Source organism: Polyodon spathula, chromosome 2, assembly GCF_017654505.1.
Source record: "Polyodon spathula isolate WHYD16114869_AA chromosome 2, ASM1765450v1, whole genome shotgun sequence".
Classification (NCBI taxonomy): Eukaryota; Metazoa; Chordata; class Actinopteri; order Acipenseriformes; family Polyodontidae; genus Polyodon; species Polyodon spathula.
This window is the reverse complement of record NC_054535.1, coordinates 40,294,024-40,313,753: the sequence shown is the minus strand read 5'-3', so window position 1 is coordinate 40,313,753 and position 19,730 is coordinate 40,294,024. Positions and strand designations below refer to the sequence as shown.

Sequence of the window (19,730 nt, the reverse complement as noted above, 5' to 3'; positions counted from 1 at the left end):
GAAAAGAAAACTTGCAGTCGTTATCTTCTTATCTTCGTTTTCTAAGAGGAGCCAATGTTAAAATAAGTAAAAAAACAAAAGTTAATACATTTTCTCCAAAAAGCAGGTCCACAGCAATAGCACATGCTGCTTAGCAAGAATTTTTTTTTTTTTTTTTTTTTAGTAAAGAATAGAATAGGAAAACGGAAATTAAGAAAACAAAAAAATATACTGTAGCAGAGGGCATTTACCACAACTTTGTAGCATCATTTGCACTGAACATGATCTACTTGGTATGTTCATTATAACTGGACTGATGAAATAAATCACTCAGTGAATTACTGGGATGATCTATGACTGAGGTACATTTAAAATATTTTATTCACCTCTCCTTTTCTATGGCGAAGTACTGGTATCACAACATAGTCACTTGGACAGTTTGAATCAACACCCAATTGTAACTTCTAAGTACATAACACTGGCTTCTGACCGCTCCATAGATATCACACAGGGCACAAGATAAGATACTGCCCATATAGACAGCCCATATGTAGACAGCTACCCAATGTTTCTTTTAATATTAATGTATAGCTTTCAACTAGAAAGGGTATACATGGTAACTGTTGACAGGAAGTCAAAAAAATTACTAAAGAAGCAATGTGACACCAGTGGAAATAGTGTACTAATCAACAAGAAGTCATTACCATGGTAGCAGCCCTTTTACAATTCTCTGCATCTCTAAATGAAACAAAACAAGAAGTGGGATCACTGAAGCACAGGCATTTCAAGCAGTGACAAAAAAAAAAAAGACAGTTGCCCTGTATATGAAAAAGGAGAAGTACAGTAAGAGAGTTTATGGTTGAGATAACAGAGAGATGATGAAAAGATGAAGGGTCTTGGGAGGCTCAGCCAGGGCCATGAACTTGTGTGATCACATGCTTTGCTAAGGCATGTTTTTGCATTCACCAGCTGGGGCTCTATCAGGAAAGGCAATGCTTTTGGTCTGGTAGAGAAGTGGGGAGGCAGCAAGACTCGCCGGTGTAAGCTGTGCAAGTCTAGGTAGGGTTGAGGGGGGAAGCCGCCTTAGGAATTACAGACTTGCTCACCCGCTGTAGGTGCACCTGCTGGTTGGTGATCCATGGGAAGAAAGAGAGGAGGGTGACTGTCCCACATTGGGGGAGTAACATAATCCTGCTCGTCTTCAAGAGAGCCAGAGGAATACCAAAGACAAAAACAGTACACAGGTAGATAGTGAAAAATAAAGCTTCCTTTTTTTGTTGTTTATTCATCAGAGTGTGAGAAATTTGAGGGGACATGAAAATGTTATTTATTTATTTTTTTTAATTCAGATTTTTGTTTTATTCCGTCCTCCAGTTGGAACCACACTGCCAAAATACTGACATAAAGGACAGACTAAATTAAAAACGATAACTGTGAGTGTATACCCTAATCTACAATATATGTCTATGGTACAACTGGAGATGTGAAGCATTCTAACTGCAAGACAGGTGTCAATTCACAAGTGGGAAACTAAACATTGCTGTACCACCAAAATATATAAAGTTTTTAAACTCTTATTTGATGCTTTCTAAAATAAAAACTCTTTTGACAAAAGTGTTGCTTAATAATCAATGTTAGATTAAATACAAGCTACAGGTTTCTAAATTATTTGTTTAAAGAAAAAAAACACACACATTTAATAGTTAAACCAAAGAGTTCTGAAACATAGTATATGTTTTGTAGTAATATACTAGGTGAATATATTCAAAGTGCTCATTAGAACCTTAATCTCATTTCAAAAGCATATCAAGTAGACCTTTTGGTTAAAAAATGTTGAGGATACAAAAGCTATTTTCATTGAAGGTTTATTGCACTAAAAAAACAGGTTTAATTAATATATATTTTATTATAGTATATTCAATGTAGTCAAGTCTGCTTAAAAGACTTTTTTTGGCACATAACTCACACGCAATAAATTTACTGAGTATTGGTGTATAATAATGCTTTTTCAACTAGCCCTTAATGGAAACAATGAAGAAAAACAACTGGTGATAGTTTTCTGTATACCTTGGATCCTGAATTGAATCTAATAAGTTCCAGTGGTAATATATGGCTTCTTGAGTAGTTTTAAGCTCTGTAAAGGTTACTCGAAAAGCATGAAAGTCTGCAAGTGTGCATCTGTGAGTTAGCAGTGAAATACAATATTTCCTAACAATGGGGGTAGTCAAAGGAGGTTCAGATCTTTGGCACTCATTTAAAATAACCGAACAGCTGAACCTCAGCTTAGAGCTACTTTACAATAAATGTATGTAGCTCATCCTCTTATCAATGGAGATTTCATGCTGTGATAGTATACCATGTTGACCAAAGTAAGATAAAAAAAAAAAAAAAAAAAAAAAAAACATCAGGGGTTCTGAAACCCACATCAATAGCCAGCATGTACACATTTTTTAAATGGCTACCACATTCTTTGGCTGTATTGCTAGCTAATTTTAAATTGAAAGTCAGTCTACAGAGCTGCCCTTTTCAAACTCTAGTTAACCTTGTTTGTCTAAGACAGAATGCCCTCTGGCTTGTAGTTTATTTCTGTAATGCAGGTACATTTAGATTTTGGGTTTTCATCAACAGCATCCTTTCGAGGATCTAATGTAAAGTGTAAAAGATTTTCTACCAACAAAACAGAGCCATACTATTATTAATATTCATTTTCTACAAAGGAAACAGAGCCAGACTATTAATAATATTCCATTAACCAAGGTGACACGCATTACCAGAAATTACCAGTGAAATGTGAGCCTGCTGACTTATACATTCCTGATGGGGTTTTTTAGGGTTCATAATTACAGGGTATCCTATTGCTGACTTGGTGGTAGATTGTAAAAATTATTTTATGCTTCTAAACCAATTACTAATTCTTCGTTGAAATTTTTGAATGGTTTCCAGAAATGCATATCTTTAAATGGAAAAGTGTATGTTCTGCAGAATTCTGGGCCTTCTCGTTGAGTTTAGTTACAGTTTTGTAAAAACAGGACAGCAACAAAAAAAAAAAAAATAATAATGTTAAAAGGTAAGCTTCGGTTACCTGGTCCAAGTGAAAAAACTAAAAATTGCTACGGAAATATTTTAAATAAATAAATAAATACAGAAGTGTCTGATAAAACACACACAAGTTTAAAGCTTTACACATTGAAATACATTTAGATTTTCTTGAACCTTCTTTTTTTCTCAACCCTTGCCCTTCCGTTCTTTCATTGAAGAACGGAAATTGACAATGGAGCCTAACAGACTGGCCTGTTCGAAGATGGAATTTCTGGAACTATACCAGTTCTAAAGGTCAACTAAACAAGTTTAAGTGCTGATACCAGATTCTGATATGTGGGTTAACCCTGTTCTGTTCTGATGATTATACGAAAAATTTATGTGGGGTTAAAACTGGTCTACTGGTAACTCACTTCTGCTTTATCTTACCCTGGTTACAAGTTTTTCCTGTGTATCCTAGGTAACATTTGCACTTGTTTGGTCCCACGCACTCCCCATGTTTACATCCAGGTTGGCAGACAGCTGTTGGAAAAAAAAATAAACATGTTTGTTAATGTCAAATACTGGATAGCTTGTATACCTAATGGTTTTGAGCACCTTCTCTGTATGAAATCTAAGTATTTCAACCACATAAAAAGGAAATTATGCCTCTCTACCTTTACAGCCTTTTAAAATCTGACAGACTTTAGTACACCAAGACCAGCAATCTTCAACAACAGATACATTTATTGCAATTGACTGTATCTCATCCACTGTGACATTCAAAACTGGTTCTTTTTTTTCATTTTGGTATGGTAATTACGTCTTCCGCCAAAACTACTTGTTGTCAGACATATGTGGATTTAAATGGCTTGTCATCCAAGTGTTACTAAGCTTAGCTAAAACCGAAATTACATGATTTCCACTTTATGGAAAAAATTGTAAAAATGATATACTGAAATACCAAACAACAAATGCTGTAATACTTTCTAAAATGACAGGTGAGGACTGAGCATGCATAAAAAAATATAACTATAGTTTATCAACTTTTACATATAACTATGGAGACAAAGCGGTAGAGATTTACCTCAGTGGATATATATGATTAACAGTAAGTACTTGTAACACTTTAAAATAAGTGTCTGTTCATGATTATTTCAAATGTATTAAGGGAAATGTCATATGAAGTATGTCATGAACTTATGCTTGTGACTTGAATTCAATAGAAATTTTATTTGAAATCAGTAGGAAATCATGCGTTAGTTACATTGGAATTACAGACGCTTAAAGTGTTACCGTGTTACCCATGAAACTAATTAAGGAGACGATAATAAATGGTTGTTCTTTATTGTTTCCTTGACTGCAATGGTGCTTAACACTGCATTATATAAAAACACAAACGAGACATTACTAAAGAGCTGCAGGAATACTACAGTTTGACTGTGGTAAGGTAAATCACAAACTTATTGTTTCATTAAAACCAAGACCTTCCTAAAATTGGTTTAGATTTTGTATTTTTGTACTAAGCATAGATGCATGACACTGACATTATTCACGCTCAAAGAGCTGTGTGTGTGTACAGTCTTGTCTCTGTTGTTGAAAATGCTGAGGTCAGATACTACTGGAGTCATTTGTCAAGTTAATTAGTCAAGTGGTGAGTGGCTGCGTTGCGCAACATCATCACTAACTTCAATAATCGTTCATAAAGGGGGTAAGTTTTCCTTAGGTAATAGAGGCCTATGCCAGATGTTTTTGGCAACAGAAGAAAGCAGTGTTTATACAGTGCTGAATAAGTGTCTGGAAATTAGGCCTCTCCCAAGACAATTATTGTTTTAGGCAGTCAGACAATAAAACTGTAAAAATGTGGAATACGTCTGTTTCATTTGAACACCTTTACCACTTGAGACCACATAGCTCCCAATGGGATGAACGTGAAAAGCGCTGCAATATTCTTCCTACTACCTTTTATATACACCCTTGCATTCATATAGATATGAACAAGAAGAATGGAAATAAATGGCCGGGGACTGATACATTCCAATTAAAGTCATCCAAGGTGATTATTTTGCCAGCAGGATGACTCAAGAGAGTTCTTTGCCAGCCTGGGATTATTTTTACTGTATGATCATGTGTGTTTAAATATATACTGTACACCATAAGCATTCAAAGAATCTTCCTCAGAAAGGGCCTGTTTCATGCTTGGTGGGATGAAGGCCATTCCTTTAGGAAATAATTGGCCAGGGGTCAATAATTCCTTGCACTTACTCAACAGATGCTGTGGGATAATTTAAATGATGGCATCTCCAACAGCACCTAATCAGAGTGTTGATAGATGGGATGGATTACCTCAAAGCAGTATTCAACCAGTGACCCATTGCCAGCACTAGTTCAAATGTAGTATGTGAACCAATAAGGTGTCCCTGTCCATCAGTACCCTTTTCAAGACTAATCTGTCATAATCTGCAGAGCCACTGCCCCCCAGCTCCCTTTACTATAGACAGTTTGTCACATTACCAGAATTCCTGGTTGATGGGTGCAATCAATAAACATGTAAGAGGCTATCCGCAAGACAAACTGTAAGTCTGTGATGGCTCAGGATATATCTAAAATAATGTAGGTATTTTGACTTAAATTTAACGTTTTAGTTTTCACGACTTGTGGTCTTCACATCAAGATTTAACTAACTGAACTTTAATTCAGTGCCTACCTACTTTTTTTAAATATTAGCAGGTTTTGGGTTCAATTCAGTAACTGAAAAAGTGTTAGTACAACACTGTTATCTCCAGGAGATTATTATCTTATGGTTACTCTCCATGACAGGCTGAAGAATAAAGTGTATTTTTTAATTACATTAAATAATGTTTGAACAAGATAACATTTTTTGTTAGATTTGTTATATATTTCTATGTTATCTATTTATGTCACACTGACAAAGAAACATATCACAGACTTACAGTTCATTATCCTTTACTGAAAATGTCCCTTTACATCCTATTATTTACTTCTCTAGTTGGAACTTTACTATCTAAATATATTAGTGAAACCCAATGGGAGGAGCAGTACTGGAGCAGCCACTACCAGTCAGTGCCTGCCCCTATTTCAGATTTGATCTCTGTGGGGCATTTAAGGGTTTGGTTTCCATCCCCTAAAGATGGCAATTGCCTATCACATCCCCAAGATAAATGACCTCAAGTCCCAGAATCTTGTTGCATTCCTAACACACTCCGTTTCCTTTTCCAACATTCTAACATGATATTGCAGAGTACAGAGTATTGAAAAGGTTATTGCACCAAGACTTTGGTCGGACCAGTTATCTTGCTAACCTTGGCCGTGTTGTATGTTTCCTGAAACAATAAGTAAGGCTAAGATACATAATGAGGATTATTTCAAGTATGTTCAACCAAACTGTGGCTGTAGCAAGTGTGCTGGGGTTTCAGACAACAGAAACATTTGCTGCTGCAGGGGGCTATTTACATCTCATTTAACCCATGATTTAAGGGCCATGCCTTCAGGACACGGCTTGCCAAGATTATTGCAAGAAATATGTTGAGCTAACCTTGGGGCTGGCACCTTATCCCGACTACTCTGTAGAGAGCTGCAAAACAAATGTCCAAAAAAAGAAATTCCAGACTTAAAAAAAAAAAAAAAGAAAAACATGACACGAAGCTGGACTTGGTTTCTCGACAACATGCATTCCAAAAGACTTACACACACACACACACACACACACAATTGTACTGCCTCGTACTTACAAGGTATCATCATTTGATTTGAATCATTTGACTGTTTCTTCACTTTATGCAGGTAAGAAAATAGATCAAAGGGATGCAATTATGTATGGCATTTATTTAACAAAAGAAAAATGAAGCTCCTGGATTTATTTATTTTATGAAAGCTTGACCAGCAGCTGTTTAGGAGACAGTATCCTTGATAACCATTTGTTACCATTTGCTTATAGTTTTATTTTTCCCAGTTACAACATTGCATATCCAACAGTTTAAACTAATAAGCATTAAAACAACTATTTAAAATGTTCATAGAATAAAAACATTATCATAGCTGTATTGCACATCCATATTGTAAACCCACAAAAAAAAAACAACCAAACTAAATCCTTGTTTACAGTGATCATCTAAACATCTAAAGAGTGATTTGAGGTTTTAAAGAAAGCTTGTGAATTAAGTGACATTTGCGTAATTTGTTCGAGCATTTTCAATTATTTTAGCTACTGATGTATACAAAGTACTGATTCTGTGCTTAAATTAAACTGTAAAGCCTTCCACTGTTCCTTAAAAAAAAATTTGACATGAGACTTGAGATATTCTGGAGATACATGGGCGGTGTCTGTCGGCCATACATCTGTATGCATCACTTATATTTTCCATATATCTGTAAAACCGTTTGACCAACCATTTAAAAATGTTCAGCACGTTATTGGGATTTTCAGATTGTGAGGATCTATGGAGGTGTCTCCATGTCTGTATGTTACACTTGTATTTTACATATATTTTGAGAGCAAAAAATTGTTCCATGTACTGTAAATTAGTGATTTTAATACACTACCATGACACTAACACATCATTGCCTTAAATACAAAATATGTCTTATTCTGTACTATTCTATAGACTACATATTATGGTCATCACCTTTTGTCATACTGATGTCTCTAATTTCGAATTTTACAGACATGTTTAATGCTGCACGAAGGAAACTCTATGGATTCAACTGGGTAAAGGAAGCCAAGTACTTCCAACTGTACTCCCTGGCATTATATATAAAGGAGATCTCTTTATCTATAATGCCAGGGAGTACAGCTGCAGACTATCATATGTAATTGGACATTTATATATTGCTTGTAAAGGTTTAAAGACATTGATGTCTATTCAATCGAGCCAACTGGTGGTAGGTCATTTCAATACTGGTTTAAATCATTCAAATGATTTGACTAACATCTCTTAACATTGTAGTTTTATATTTAAAAGTAGGGATGTCACGGTAAGAGGGTATACTGCGATATTAACTCACCACGTTATTAACAGACTTCACACAGAATTCATCTCTATTGCATTGCTAGATGGCTTCACTAGTAATAAGGGAAAGCAACAAATGCTGCCTCCTTGGTCGCTGTCATTCTGACAAAGTGAGAGCCAGACTACCTGTCCTTTGGAGTGCCCATATACTAAAATAAAGGGTGTTTAACGTGTGCAGCATTTCGAATGCTATGACTGGCAAATGAATGATTTAGCTCGCCTTATTCGTGTATATTATTATATTAGTAAATACAGCGGACACGTCTTCCTTTTTGCGCATATTATGGGTTTCTCTTACCACGCAGTATTTCAGGTAATTTAACACTGTTTAGTGCATGAGGCCCTAAGAGTACCATTTTGAAGTGAGTGCCCTCATTTTTCTGAAAAGGATAAAACCGTTTAAGATTGTAAAACTAGTAAGAAACAACTCAAAAGAATAATGCAATTGCTCCAACCTGCAACACATTTCTCATAATACTGATGTTTTTTTTCCTTTCAGAAGAAAAATGAGGGAAAACTTTACAATTACTTCAAAACCAGACCTGTAATATTGCGATACTCAATACACGTGATAATGTCTGGACTAATATCGTGATAATGAAAAAGTTAATATCGTGACATCCATATTTAAAAGTAATTAAAATCACAGGTTTGGTTTGAATTTAATATTGAAATAGTATTGGTATTTAGATCCGCCAAAGTTTAGATCAATTGAATAGATTGAGTTGCACTGTATATGACACAAGGAAAGGTTTTGATTCTGGGAATGTGGAAGTAACTGTGGATGTTATAACTATAGCTTCTTAATATTTAGTGCTGTTGATTTTCTTAATTAAATGTTCCTATAAATGCACAGCTACTGAAATCTTTGACATATCTACATGTCAAAACAGCCTGAATGATGACACATCATGATTTTAAATGTAAGAACAAAGAATAAAAACTGGCTTTGATCTGAGGCTATGTAGGAAGCTTGGCAATGTGGTTGCTTTTTTTAATCTGTGCTGTGTGCTTTTGGACTTCAGTCCTTGGTGTTTTTAAAACAACATTATGAGTTTATGTTACCCAACTCCCCTAAACAAATCCGCTTAAACAGATTGAAGCAATTAAATGGTTATTTACAAGTGTTTATGTTTCCGATGTGTACACCTGTATTTAATGCTTCACCTTTGGAAACCAGGTCTTGAATCTCATGGTCTGGAGATTTTAAATAAAATAAAATAAAATAACAAAATGGTTAAAGAAAAAATAATGTAAGCCTAAAGATGCTACCATGGGAGAAAAGTCATCACTTGAATAAATCTATTACTACAGTGATTTAGGGTCTTGTTTTTTACATAGAGATGCTTCTATCAGTAGGGGGGGAGTTCAAACTACACACACACACACTTATTTATTAATATATATATATATATATATATATATATATATATATATATATATATATATATATATATATATATATATATATATATATATTTATGAAAACTTAACTAAAGGCTAATAAGACCCATTTAATGTAATGTAATGTACCGTGAACACATTATTAGGCAGTTATTGAGTTAAGCTAACCGTCACCTGATTAAATTCATCCCAGAGGATCCCTGCACTTTGGAACAAGTCACAGGATTTTGTTATCTGCATAATTTCAGCACACATGATTGTATTTTTGCAAGAAAAAGGATACTGTCCACAAAACACTGCCAGCTAATGCAAGCTTTGGTTTCTGTTTTTCTTCTTTTGGATGTAAGCATCCATTGCAAAAACTGATTATTGTGAAGCCTAGTTAAACACAGTTCTTCAATAAAGATGAAAGTATGCATCATTTGCATGCATGCCACTTTTTATAAGCAGTTACATTAACAGATATTTAGCTCTAAAACTACAGTAAAATTATTACAGATGCACAATCTTATCAAAAGTATTTAACCACCTGATTTTGATTAGTTTAATCTAAACCAGTGCCCTGTATTGAAGCCTAGTGTCAAGAACAGACTGTTCAAAAGTAGAAGATAACAGAGCTTGTTTTGACTGTCCTTTATTTTTACTTACTAATGATGGACTTGGGCTGCCAATCGTGCCTAACTGTGTTGTGGTTTGGTGATGTCGGTAATGTCCATACTGGGCTAAGTTGAGACCACCAGACTGTCACTGAGCCAGATTCAAATCCAGACGTTCAGAGGACAAAGGCAATAGGGGCATGTGAATTAGATAGTTCCACTGCCTAGTTTCTTTCAGCTTTAACAACTGAACCTGGGAGGTATTGTATATTCCTTTTTTATTGGCTTTACAATGGAGTTAATAGAAAACTTCTTATTTCCAACCAAATCAAAGGTTGGTATTTCTGCAGTGTATCCTAACTTTGCTATAAAGCCCACCAATGGCTGTGAAGACGCACACCCTCTGACAGCCAAACTGTATGGTAAATGCTTTAAAAAGCTACTGTGGCTTCAGCCATTGCAATAGCAAGATGCTAAATACTGTAATGAGTTCCTATGGGGGGCTGGCTATGACATGTTATATAGTAACTTGTTGGCAAATGTAATGTTGTAATGAGTTCCTCCAGGGAGTTGTCTTTCAATCAGGCTTTAGTCAGCGATGCCATTTACGTTCGCTTTTATTCCTGCAGATGATAGATGAGCAAAGATTTGGGGGTAAATGGTAATAGACTGTTAGAGATGTCTGAGCAACAGGAGTTCCTGTAAGGGGTAGTGTTTTAGGATTGTATCTATTGCAAGGGTAACACTGGAGACAAAAGGGACACTAGCAAGGGGTTTATGTATTTTCCTACCCAGCTGTTGTTATCACAAGTTCATAATATACAATTTCCTTTACCAACTGACTGGAATTATATATGATCAAACCCGTGGATCACTTGGTCCTCACTCCAAAAAGAGTCTGCTCACTATAATACTCTGATTTAATCTTCCACTACTTAACGGTCTGAGCCTTACACAGCCTTGCAGTTAGTACTGGATGTTCTGGAATTTAAGATTCTTTTAAGTTGGGGACATGCTCCGCTACTTATATATAGTATAGTCTATTCAAGAAGATAATCCATGTTGTTCTCTTAATTTTAGCTTTCTATTCTTGTTCAAAGAGAAAATCTTTAGGCTTCTCTATCCTTTTTGATCCTCCATATAGATTGTCTAATTTGGCTATTCCAATCCCACTTTGAACACAGGTCCTGATTTTGTAGTTATATTCAGCATATGTGGGAAGATTTATTGCACAACACCCAACTGATATCGAGACAGTGATAAATGGTATTTGTGCATACTGAGAGTTTACAATGAATTAATTGTACAAATATGGTATGATATTAACAGGACCACTGTGCAATATTTTTACCAAATCTATTGTGTTGCCATTGCTTGAAATGCTGTTATCTTCCAGGGTATTATAACAGCATATTAATGGTATTCTTCAGCTTTCTTTGTAAGGGAATACATTATTTGGAAACTGAATGGCAAACTCTTATATTGTTTTGTTTCAACGATCTGTTAAAGTCTTAACTTGGTTAAATACTTTTGAAAAAAAATGCATCATTGCATTCAGATATATTGCAAGGTAAATACAGCCAAATAAATAAACATAATCTTTATCACAACACATTTAGCAAACAGAAAACATGTTGGGAAACCAAATGTTGGGGGAAAAAAAATGACAATTGTGTTCAGCTTTTGAACAGCCTGTTATAGCATGGTGGACAAAGCATTTTCTATTAGTTAAGGCTTGAGCTTGTGTACAATAATTACAGCAGCTGCATGCAACAGTCCAAGTGTGGCTTACAACTACAGCACCTCTTATTAAGAGCAAAAACCCCAGTGTATAAATAACCCGAGCATGCACTTTGTGAAAGCAAAAGCTGTAACATCATGTGCAGAAGCCGTGCAAACTACCATGAATTTGTTCGATATATTGGGTGCCTAATAATGTCCAGTTCACAGACTATGCATTAAAGAAATACTCCCCCCCGCCCCCCATGGCAAGTAACAAACCCAACTGAAAAATAATTTCCTGAACCTAACTTTTGAATATAAAATAAAAAGAAAACTTCAAGGAAACATCATAGTAATTTAATTTTCTTGGATTTGCCAAAAATGCCACCTTTGCAAACCATTTACAAATATACTTGCCCCACTTCAGAACTGACTATCAGCATGCACTGTACATTTGTTACATAACATGAAACAAATAGATACAACAAATGCTTATGTATTCCATTTAAATTAGCATTTAAATGGAATACATTCAAAATGAAATGTTCTGGATTTTTGCACATGGCAATCAGAGCACTAGTACTTATCACTCCAAGCTCACAGTTTCATAGGTGTTATGGAGGCTCTGACACTGTACATGTCAGTTTGGCACTGGTCAAAATACTGACACCTGCCATTTCTATCACTGTGATATCAGAAAAAGCTGTGCAACATACCACACATATTGCAACAGGACCATACATTAGTCAGTGTCAGATAGGAATTGCTCTGCTGTTCTTCCACTTGCTCTTTGTACTCTTTTGTAAATAGCTTGCAAAATTAGCAAATATTATAAAATAAATGTAAGTGAACCTGTGAGTATTGTTTTGAGATTTACATTCTAATAAAGCAGGAAACAAAAGCAGCACACATGTTTATTATTGTTTGGCACAAACCCATTTTGTATCAGAGAATAGCTCAACAAAATCAGGCCCAATTTCAAATTTACATTCGCTATAAAGCTGACAAACAGATTCACCTACAAGTGCATATTCCAGCAACACCACTAAGCCCCTCAGCTTTTACATTAGAAAATGCCTCATTTCTTTTCTACAGTAATGAACCAATCTTTTCCAAAGTCATTTTGTAAAAGATTGTCAAGTGTTTACAAAACCAACATGGACACATTACTGTGTATTTGTGTGTCTGTGCTAAAGCCCCAGTTGTTTCTAAGGGTCTCTTGCTGTGCATGTGTGTTAAAGCCACTACGTGTGTGTAAAAGCCCCATCTATGTCCCTACAAGCCCCAGCAATAGCAGTACTCACGCTGACACTGGCCCCAGGACCGCCGTGTCCATCCCCAGCAGCAATCAATGCGGGCTCCATAGCGGCACAGTCCATTTGAGGAGGACGCCCGTCTCGGCCACCTGCAGAAGGGACAGACACACAGAGACATATTTTAAACCTGGATATATTTTTTACTGTTCCTAAATAATACAACAGGAAAATATCGTCTTAAACTCATATTAAATGACAATCCCTATATTTTGGGCTTTAGTTTCTGACTGTTCTACATTCTCTGGCACATGAATAATTTGAATATCAATATAACACACACACAAAAGTTGATTCTAGCTTTTTGCTCATACTTTCTTTTTTATATATAGCACCTTTCACAGTGGACCACCATCACAAAGCACTTTGCAGAGGTAGGCTGTGAACTGTGCATTATATACAGTCACTTACAATAGGACATTGATTTAACATCTCATCTACAGGATGGAGCACAAGGAGGTTAAGTGACTTGCTCAGGGTCAAACAGTGAGTCAGTTAGTGGCAGTAGTGGGATTTGAACTGGTGATCTTCTGCTTATAAGCCCTGGAACCACTGGACCACACTGCCTCCTGGAATATTGCAGGCTAGACATTGGCAGGCGCCACACATTACTGGTACATTGACCTTTGCATTTTTGTGGGTTAGGGAGGAAAATTATCAAGGCATAGTTCACCTCATCCCACTTCAGCGACCCTTACTGGTTAGGTGCTCAACAAGGCCAGGTAGAGACGCGCCTGGCTGGGCTTCACCTCCAGAATTCAGAAGGTTAGTAACATTTGTTGCTTAAGTTTGTCAGAGGTTGACCGGCCGTTGATCTTCTCTCCTGTTCAGGAGGAATGTTGCAGCTGGTAAGGTAACTATTTTTTAATACATACTGTACAGTACACTGTTTGCCATTAGTGGTCAGCATGCAGTTTTCTTTGAATGAATGTAACATTGCATACAGGTATTTTTTATTGGTCCTGCTGTCACAAGCTAGGGGAGTGCTCACGTAAACAAAACTTTAACAGATCTATGCTAATGATGAAACTGAATTCAGTCATGATGAACTTAAACAAACCTCATGGACTGGTGTTTGTATCGGTGCCTTTAAGACTGGGAGGTCATTGGTTCAATCCCCAGCTGGACTACTTTAGATAATACTCTCAAACAAAACTATACTGGCAGTCCCTTCAGAGGATGCCTATCCTCCAATTTCAAATGTATTTATTTAAAGGTGTTTATATAATCTTTAAGGATTTAGATAAAACAAGTAGAATACCCAGAGCAGGACTTTTGACTTGAAATACAATTGGGGCCTACTGTTCTTGATAATAGTTCCATAGGACCTTATAGTGCAGCGTCTGCTAACATCATGCAGGCAATTATATCTGAGGGGTAGAAGGGATTATATTGCTTTACTTATATTAAGAATGAAGTAATGTTTTTTTTTTTTTTTTTTTTTTATAGAACATTACCATTGTTTTTCTTTTACTGCTCAATTAGTTTAGTAGTTCAAAACAACCCACACAACTTCAACGAATAAGAATTTAATGTAGAGGATTGATTTTACGTTACATGAAAACTTTTTCTTACACTGTTTGGGAAAAGGAAAATTGCTAAGGAGTGTTTTGAGAGAGTTGGTTTTAGTCTTGATTAGAAAACAAAAACGTTGAGGTTCCTTACACTAATTAACAGACCATGCCGAACACGTCTTTCACAAGCCAGTAAACTTGGACTTTCAATTGCAAAGGGCATGCTTGCCAAACAGCAATAAAACATAACCTTTTTTGTAATGCTAATCCCACATCCTAATCCTTTCTTTCACATACAATAACTGCATTTCATTATAGAAAATATTGCGCTTCAGTTTTACATGGGGGGGGGGGGGGGGGGGGGGGGGGGGGGGGTCCAATTGGCCCCTCACAGATAAAGGTTTTTAACTGCTGAACACAGGTCTCTCATTCCACCAAACTATCAACAACATCACAACAGTCATGAAGTCATACATTCCACAAGGCATGGTGGCATATTAAATATCTGCTTTTCTTTTAAGTGGAGTGGCTCATTCCTAATCCAATGGATTGCATAATCTGTGGCTGTTGGTTGTACAGTATGTTAAACTTGGATAATTGCAATTGTTGTACATAATGTCATGGTCGTTTGTGCATAATAATATCTATCCTAAAAGTACATGTTTTCATGAATTAAGCCCCTTTCACGCTGGCATGCTCTACCCGGGACAGAACCTACCCGGGTCAGTTCCCGGTGTCATGCGGGTTGGATACGCGATTTCACTCTGCTTTTGATAAAGCAGGGTTGATTTGGGTTAAACATGCATGTGCACAATACGCATATCAATGCCCCGGAAGCAGCTTGATACTGATGCTTCCAACCAAGCGTCTCTGGATTGATTCGTCGGCCCAAATGTTGATTATAGCAAATGTTTCTACATTTCTGCTGCAATCTGGCTCATGCTCTCAATCAACAAAAATATATGGCTAAACAGAACAGAAATGTTCCTTGAGGAAGTGAAATCTTCACACAGGTACAGCTGTTTGTTATTGCTTCAGCTCACGACGGCTGTCAAGCACTTTGTCTCTCTTAATCCGGGTCAAAGCATGTATACCCACATCCTGGATCTCTGGGAGCCTGGTTAAGCTGGGTACAACCAAGGTACATGGTTTCACACAATGCAGGATTGTGACCCGGGTCCGAACCAGAGTAGGCATGCCAGTGTGAAAGAGGCTTTAGACATAACCAAATCTGGAATAAGGCTACATGGTGACTATCACTGATATTTAAATACTGCCTAAAGTACATATGACAGTTGAGAAGCTGATGCAATTAACTGCAAGGGTGGCCTAAAAATACCCTGGTTTAATATAACCACAAGAAACACACAAAAAGACTAAAATCAGCATGTGACTTGACATCATTCATTTTCTTTTATCACTCACATTTTTTGACAATATATATATATATATATATATATATATATATATATATATATATATATATATATATATATATATACACATACACATATTTATTTATTTTTATATTTATTTTTACAATTAAGGTATTTGATGATTGTTTGATTGTTATTTTGTCTGAAAGCATTTGACCTAAACTGGCAAGCCTTATCTCTTCTCCTTTGGCATCCTGCAAGCTGGCTCAGACCTCCAGCACATTCTTGTACTTGGGCAGGTTTTCTTTCTATCCTTAAAACATTTCACCTGAATCATGTTTGGACTTGAACTATTAGTCACTGAAAATAGTCACTTACACTTCAGCGAAATTAAAAAGAACATACGCCTGTGTGCTTTGCCATTCTTGTTCTGAAGGTGCCTATCAGCTGTTACTTCTGAACTGTACAATAATGAAAGCAGAAACAATGAAACCAGCCTCCAATCCATCTCATACAGGGAACACAAAACTAAATGTGCCTGATGCTGCATTTTACTATATGCATGTCATAATAAATAGTCACCTGTGTCTGGAGTCCCACCTAATTCAGCATGAAGTTTAGGTTTGCATTTTCTTGGGAGCTCCTATTAGTAGCTTATTGGTGTAAACATAAAGTTTGGGAAGTCACTATTTATTTTCCAATGGGTTGCATTGTCAAATTCAGACTTGTATTCCAAATGTAATAACACATATGTTAAAAGCAAACTTTGGTTTGTGCCAAAACTATTAATTTCTGTATTAATATAGTCTGAAATGGTTACATTAGGTAAAATATTTTACCCAATTTTCCTTAATTAGGAAAATAAATAAATGCTGTACTTTTCCAGCTTATTCTCTCTGTAGCCTTGCAACACAACAATTGAACATCACATGTAATGATGTCATTACATTTAAGCATTACTGCAATATAATTCAGTAACTTTAGTGTAGTGCGTACATTTAATTATAACTTACTGTAATATTTTAGAATTACATCATAAAAGTAAATAAAAAAATTGACAACTAGGAGCCACTGTATTTGTTACACCTGATTATTACAAACGCCGATATCATCTTACCTGCCGTCAAAGTCACCAACTGCTCCCAGGTACAGCGTTGACACAAGCACCAGATAAATTAATAACTCCATGATTGTGACTGTAGTCCACAGAAAATATTACTGAAATGTGACTTTTAAAATCCCAGCGAGAATTGAATACGAGAGAGGAATACCAGAACCCGACAATTGGAAGTTTGGGATTCTATTGCATTTTCTGATCCAGGCTGCTTTGTAAATAATGTGTGCAGTGAGTGCACAGGGAGTGTGACTGAAAGTCTGTTTTCCCAAGTCTGTAAGCTTGAAGCAAACGTTGCTTAGAACACTGTCTTCTGAAGAGGAGCAGATTCAAAGAGCACTGAAGAGCCCTCGCTGGTTGATCAGACAGAGTGCACTCCCTGCTGGAGCTACACAGTTCAACAGTTTATTCCTGCAGCTAGATACTTTCCCCTCCTCTTAAGATTCCACGACTGAGGTGGAGCAGGTTTATGTTTTTGTTTTTAAACGAACTTACCCCTGACATAAAAAATAATAATACAAATACGTTTCCCTAATGTTGCGTACTATTTTTTTTTTTTTAAATATTGTACTTTTTCACCAAATTTAAAAATGTATTTTCCATTGGTAGAACAATACCTACTGATGCAAATCCAAATTTGTATCACCTGTGTTGCGAGGTGTTTTGTAGTAAATGGACTTGTTTAAGACATTTGCCGGCAGAGCTGTCTGTTCTCTCAGGGACGCGTACTCTCGTCTTGGTATTTGAGAGGAAGGGCCCTTGGATTTCTCCACAAGAGGCATGCGGGGCTGTAGACAGCGCTATAGCCACATGTGCTTTGCCCATCCTACCAACACACTGATAGCTCAGGAAGGTGCAGTAAAGGTCTCCACACACCAGATGCGATGTAATTGGCGATGAGACATTTTCGCAGGACATGACCATACACACCAGAAGCAACACAGGCATGCGACAGGTTTGAGAACAGCCAGATCTATACAACTGTTCAAAATTGCTATTGACAAAACAGTGATCAAGACTGGTATATATTCATCAACATGGTGTGGAAATTACGAGTGTCTTCTCTGACGGGTTTTTAATATGGCAATAAATCATACACACTGTCCATTTTCTTCGACATGGACTCACATATATTGTTAAATGCTATGCAGGTGTCAGCGTTTATCTACACACATACACGCTCTTTACATTCTGTTGTATACCGACAGACCTGGTTAGTATTTTTCCAAGCAAAGAATCCCTAAATAAGCAAATAACGTTTTTAACAAAATCGCAAAGACTTAACTACAAATAAAATTAAAAAAATTGAAAAAATTAAATTAAAAAAAAAAAAAAAACACCTACACACCAAAGTATATATTGAAATTAGGGCTTTCACTCGATTCCATTTTTTATCAGTTAATTTATCGCCATTAGTTGATTAATCGGTAGATTCATCCATGCACATTTTTTTAATAAATGTAACACTTATTGCGGCTGTCCTGCATGTAATACTAAAAAGTTAATATAATCTAAAAAAAGAAATAACAAAATTAAAAAAAAAAAAAAAAAAAAACACTATATACATTTGGTCTTTTTAAAAGCATATGTATTGTTATGTTTTATCTTAGTAAATGTCTCTCTTTGTATTTGTGCTGCACTATTGAGATGTACCTGTGCTGGTCCTGTGTGCACAAAATGAATAAACTAAATTATTTTTTTTTTTTTTTTTTTTTTACATTATATGATATTCAAAGAAGAAAACAAACCAATAATAACAATTAAACTAAATAAACACAGCTTGCATACTGTAGCAATCTCGGTTAACGCAGGCACGCCTACTATCCTGCTGCTGCCTTAGCCTTCCCCTGTGTACCCTACACTCTCCCCCTGCCAGTCTCAAATCCACCTGGACTTACTCACCAGGCTACAGTCAGACGATTACGTGCCGGGGTAGACCTGGGTCCACTTCTCACACCAATGTAGCAATCTCGGTTAACACAGGCAGGTGCATTACACAAGGCGAGGCAACCCACACACAGGTGGAGGGCGGACACGAACCCGGGACCTCTCGCACTAAAGCATAGCGGCGATACCGCTGTACAAAGGAGTCGGCTCCGACGAGGATATCGAGCTTATATCTTCACCCGTGCACGCTACAATATGTTACAGAGTCAATCAAATGCACAGATCCCAATACATTGTTATATTAACTCTACTGTTCAGGATTCGGTACCACAAACGAGAACCCCCCCCCCCCCTTTTTTTTTTTTTTTTTTTTTAATATCCCTGTGGCAGGTTGGCGAGTGGATAGAGGCCCAGAGACAGTCTGTAGTTCAGAAAAATAACTATTTTATTATAAACAAACACAAAAATGAAAGGGCACAAGGGCCAAAATAAAGGGATTTAAACAGAAATAAAGCAAGCCAAAAAAAAAAAAAAATATCAATTTCCAGGCTGGGCAATGCCTTCACTGGATTCAAACATACAAACATACAAACATACAAACATACAAACATACAAACAACTTGCTTCCTCAGCTCCCTCTTCCTAAATGAGAAGCAGAGGCCTCCTTTTATGTCAGGTGGCTGGGCGCTGATTGATTGTTAATTAACCTAATCAACTAATCAACCCCAGCCACCTGAACATAATAAACCCAGGCAGGTAGGGGAAATTAACCCCATC

The 19,730-nt window shown here is 36.4% G+C and overlaps 1 protein-coding gene across 4 annotated transcripts in view; it reads right to left on the bottom strand.

Annotated features, from left to right (window-relative positions):
• The window catches only part of LOC121296389 (nephronectin-like), a 38,093-nt gene extending 20,515 nt beyond the window's left edge, over window positions 1–17,578 (bottom strand). The window contains exons 1-5 of one of the 4 annotated variants that reach the window (XM_041221897.1): window positions 17,070–17,578; window positions 13,054–13,154; window positions 6,554–6,592; window positions 3,448–3,540; window positions 1,086–1,178 (exon numbers count right to left, since the gene is read on the bottom strand). In XM_041221897.1, coding sequence (XP_041077831.1) covers window positions 1,086–1,178; window positions 3,448–3,540; window positions 6,554–6,592; window positions 13,054–13,154; window positions 17,070–17,140 — 397 coding nt within the window. In that variant the 5' untranslated portion in view covers window positions 17,141–17,578. The remainder of the gene's footprint in view (window positions 1–1,085; window positions 1,179–3,447; window positions 3,541–6,553; window positions 6,593–13,053; window positions 13,155–17,069) is intronic. The other 3 variants (XM_041221914.1, XM_041221906.1, XM_041221923.1) reach the window with 3 other exon arrangements.
• Window positions 17,579–19,730: the final 2,152 nt, after the last annotated feature.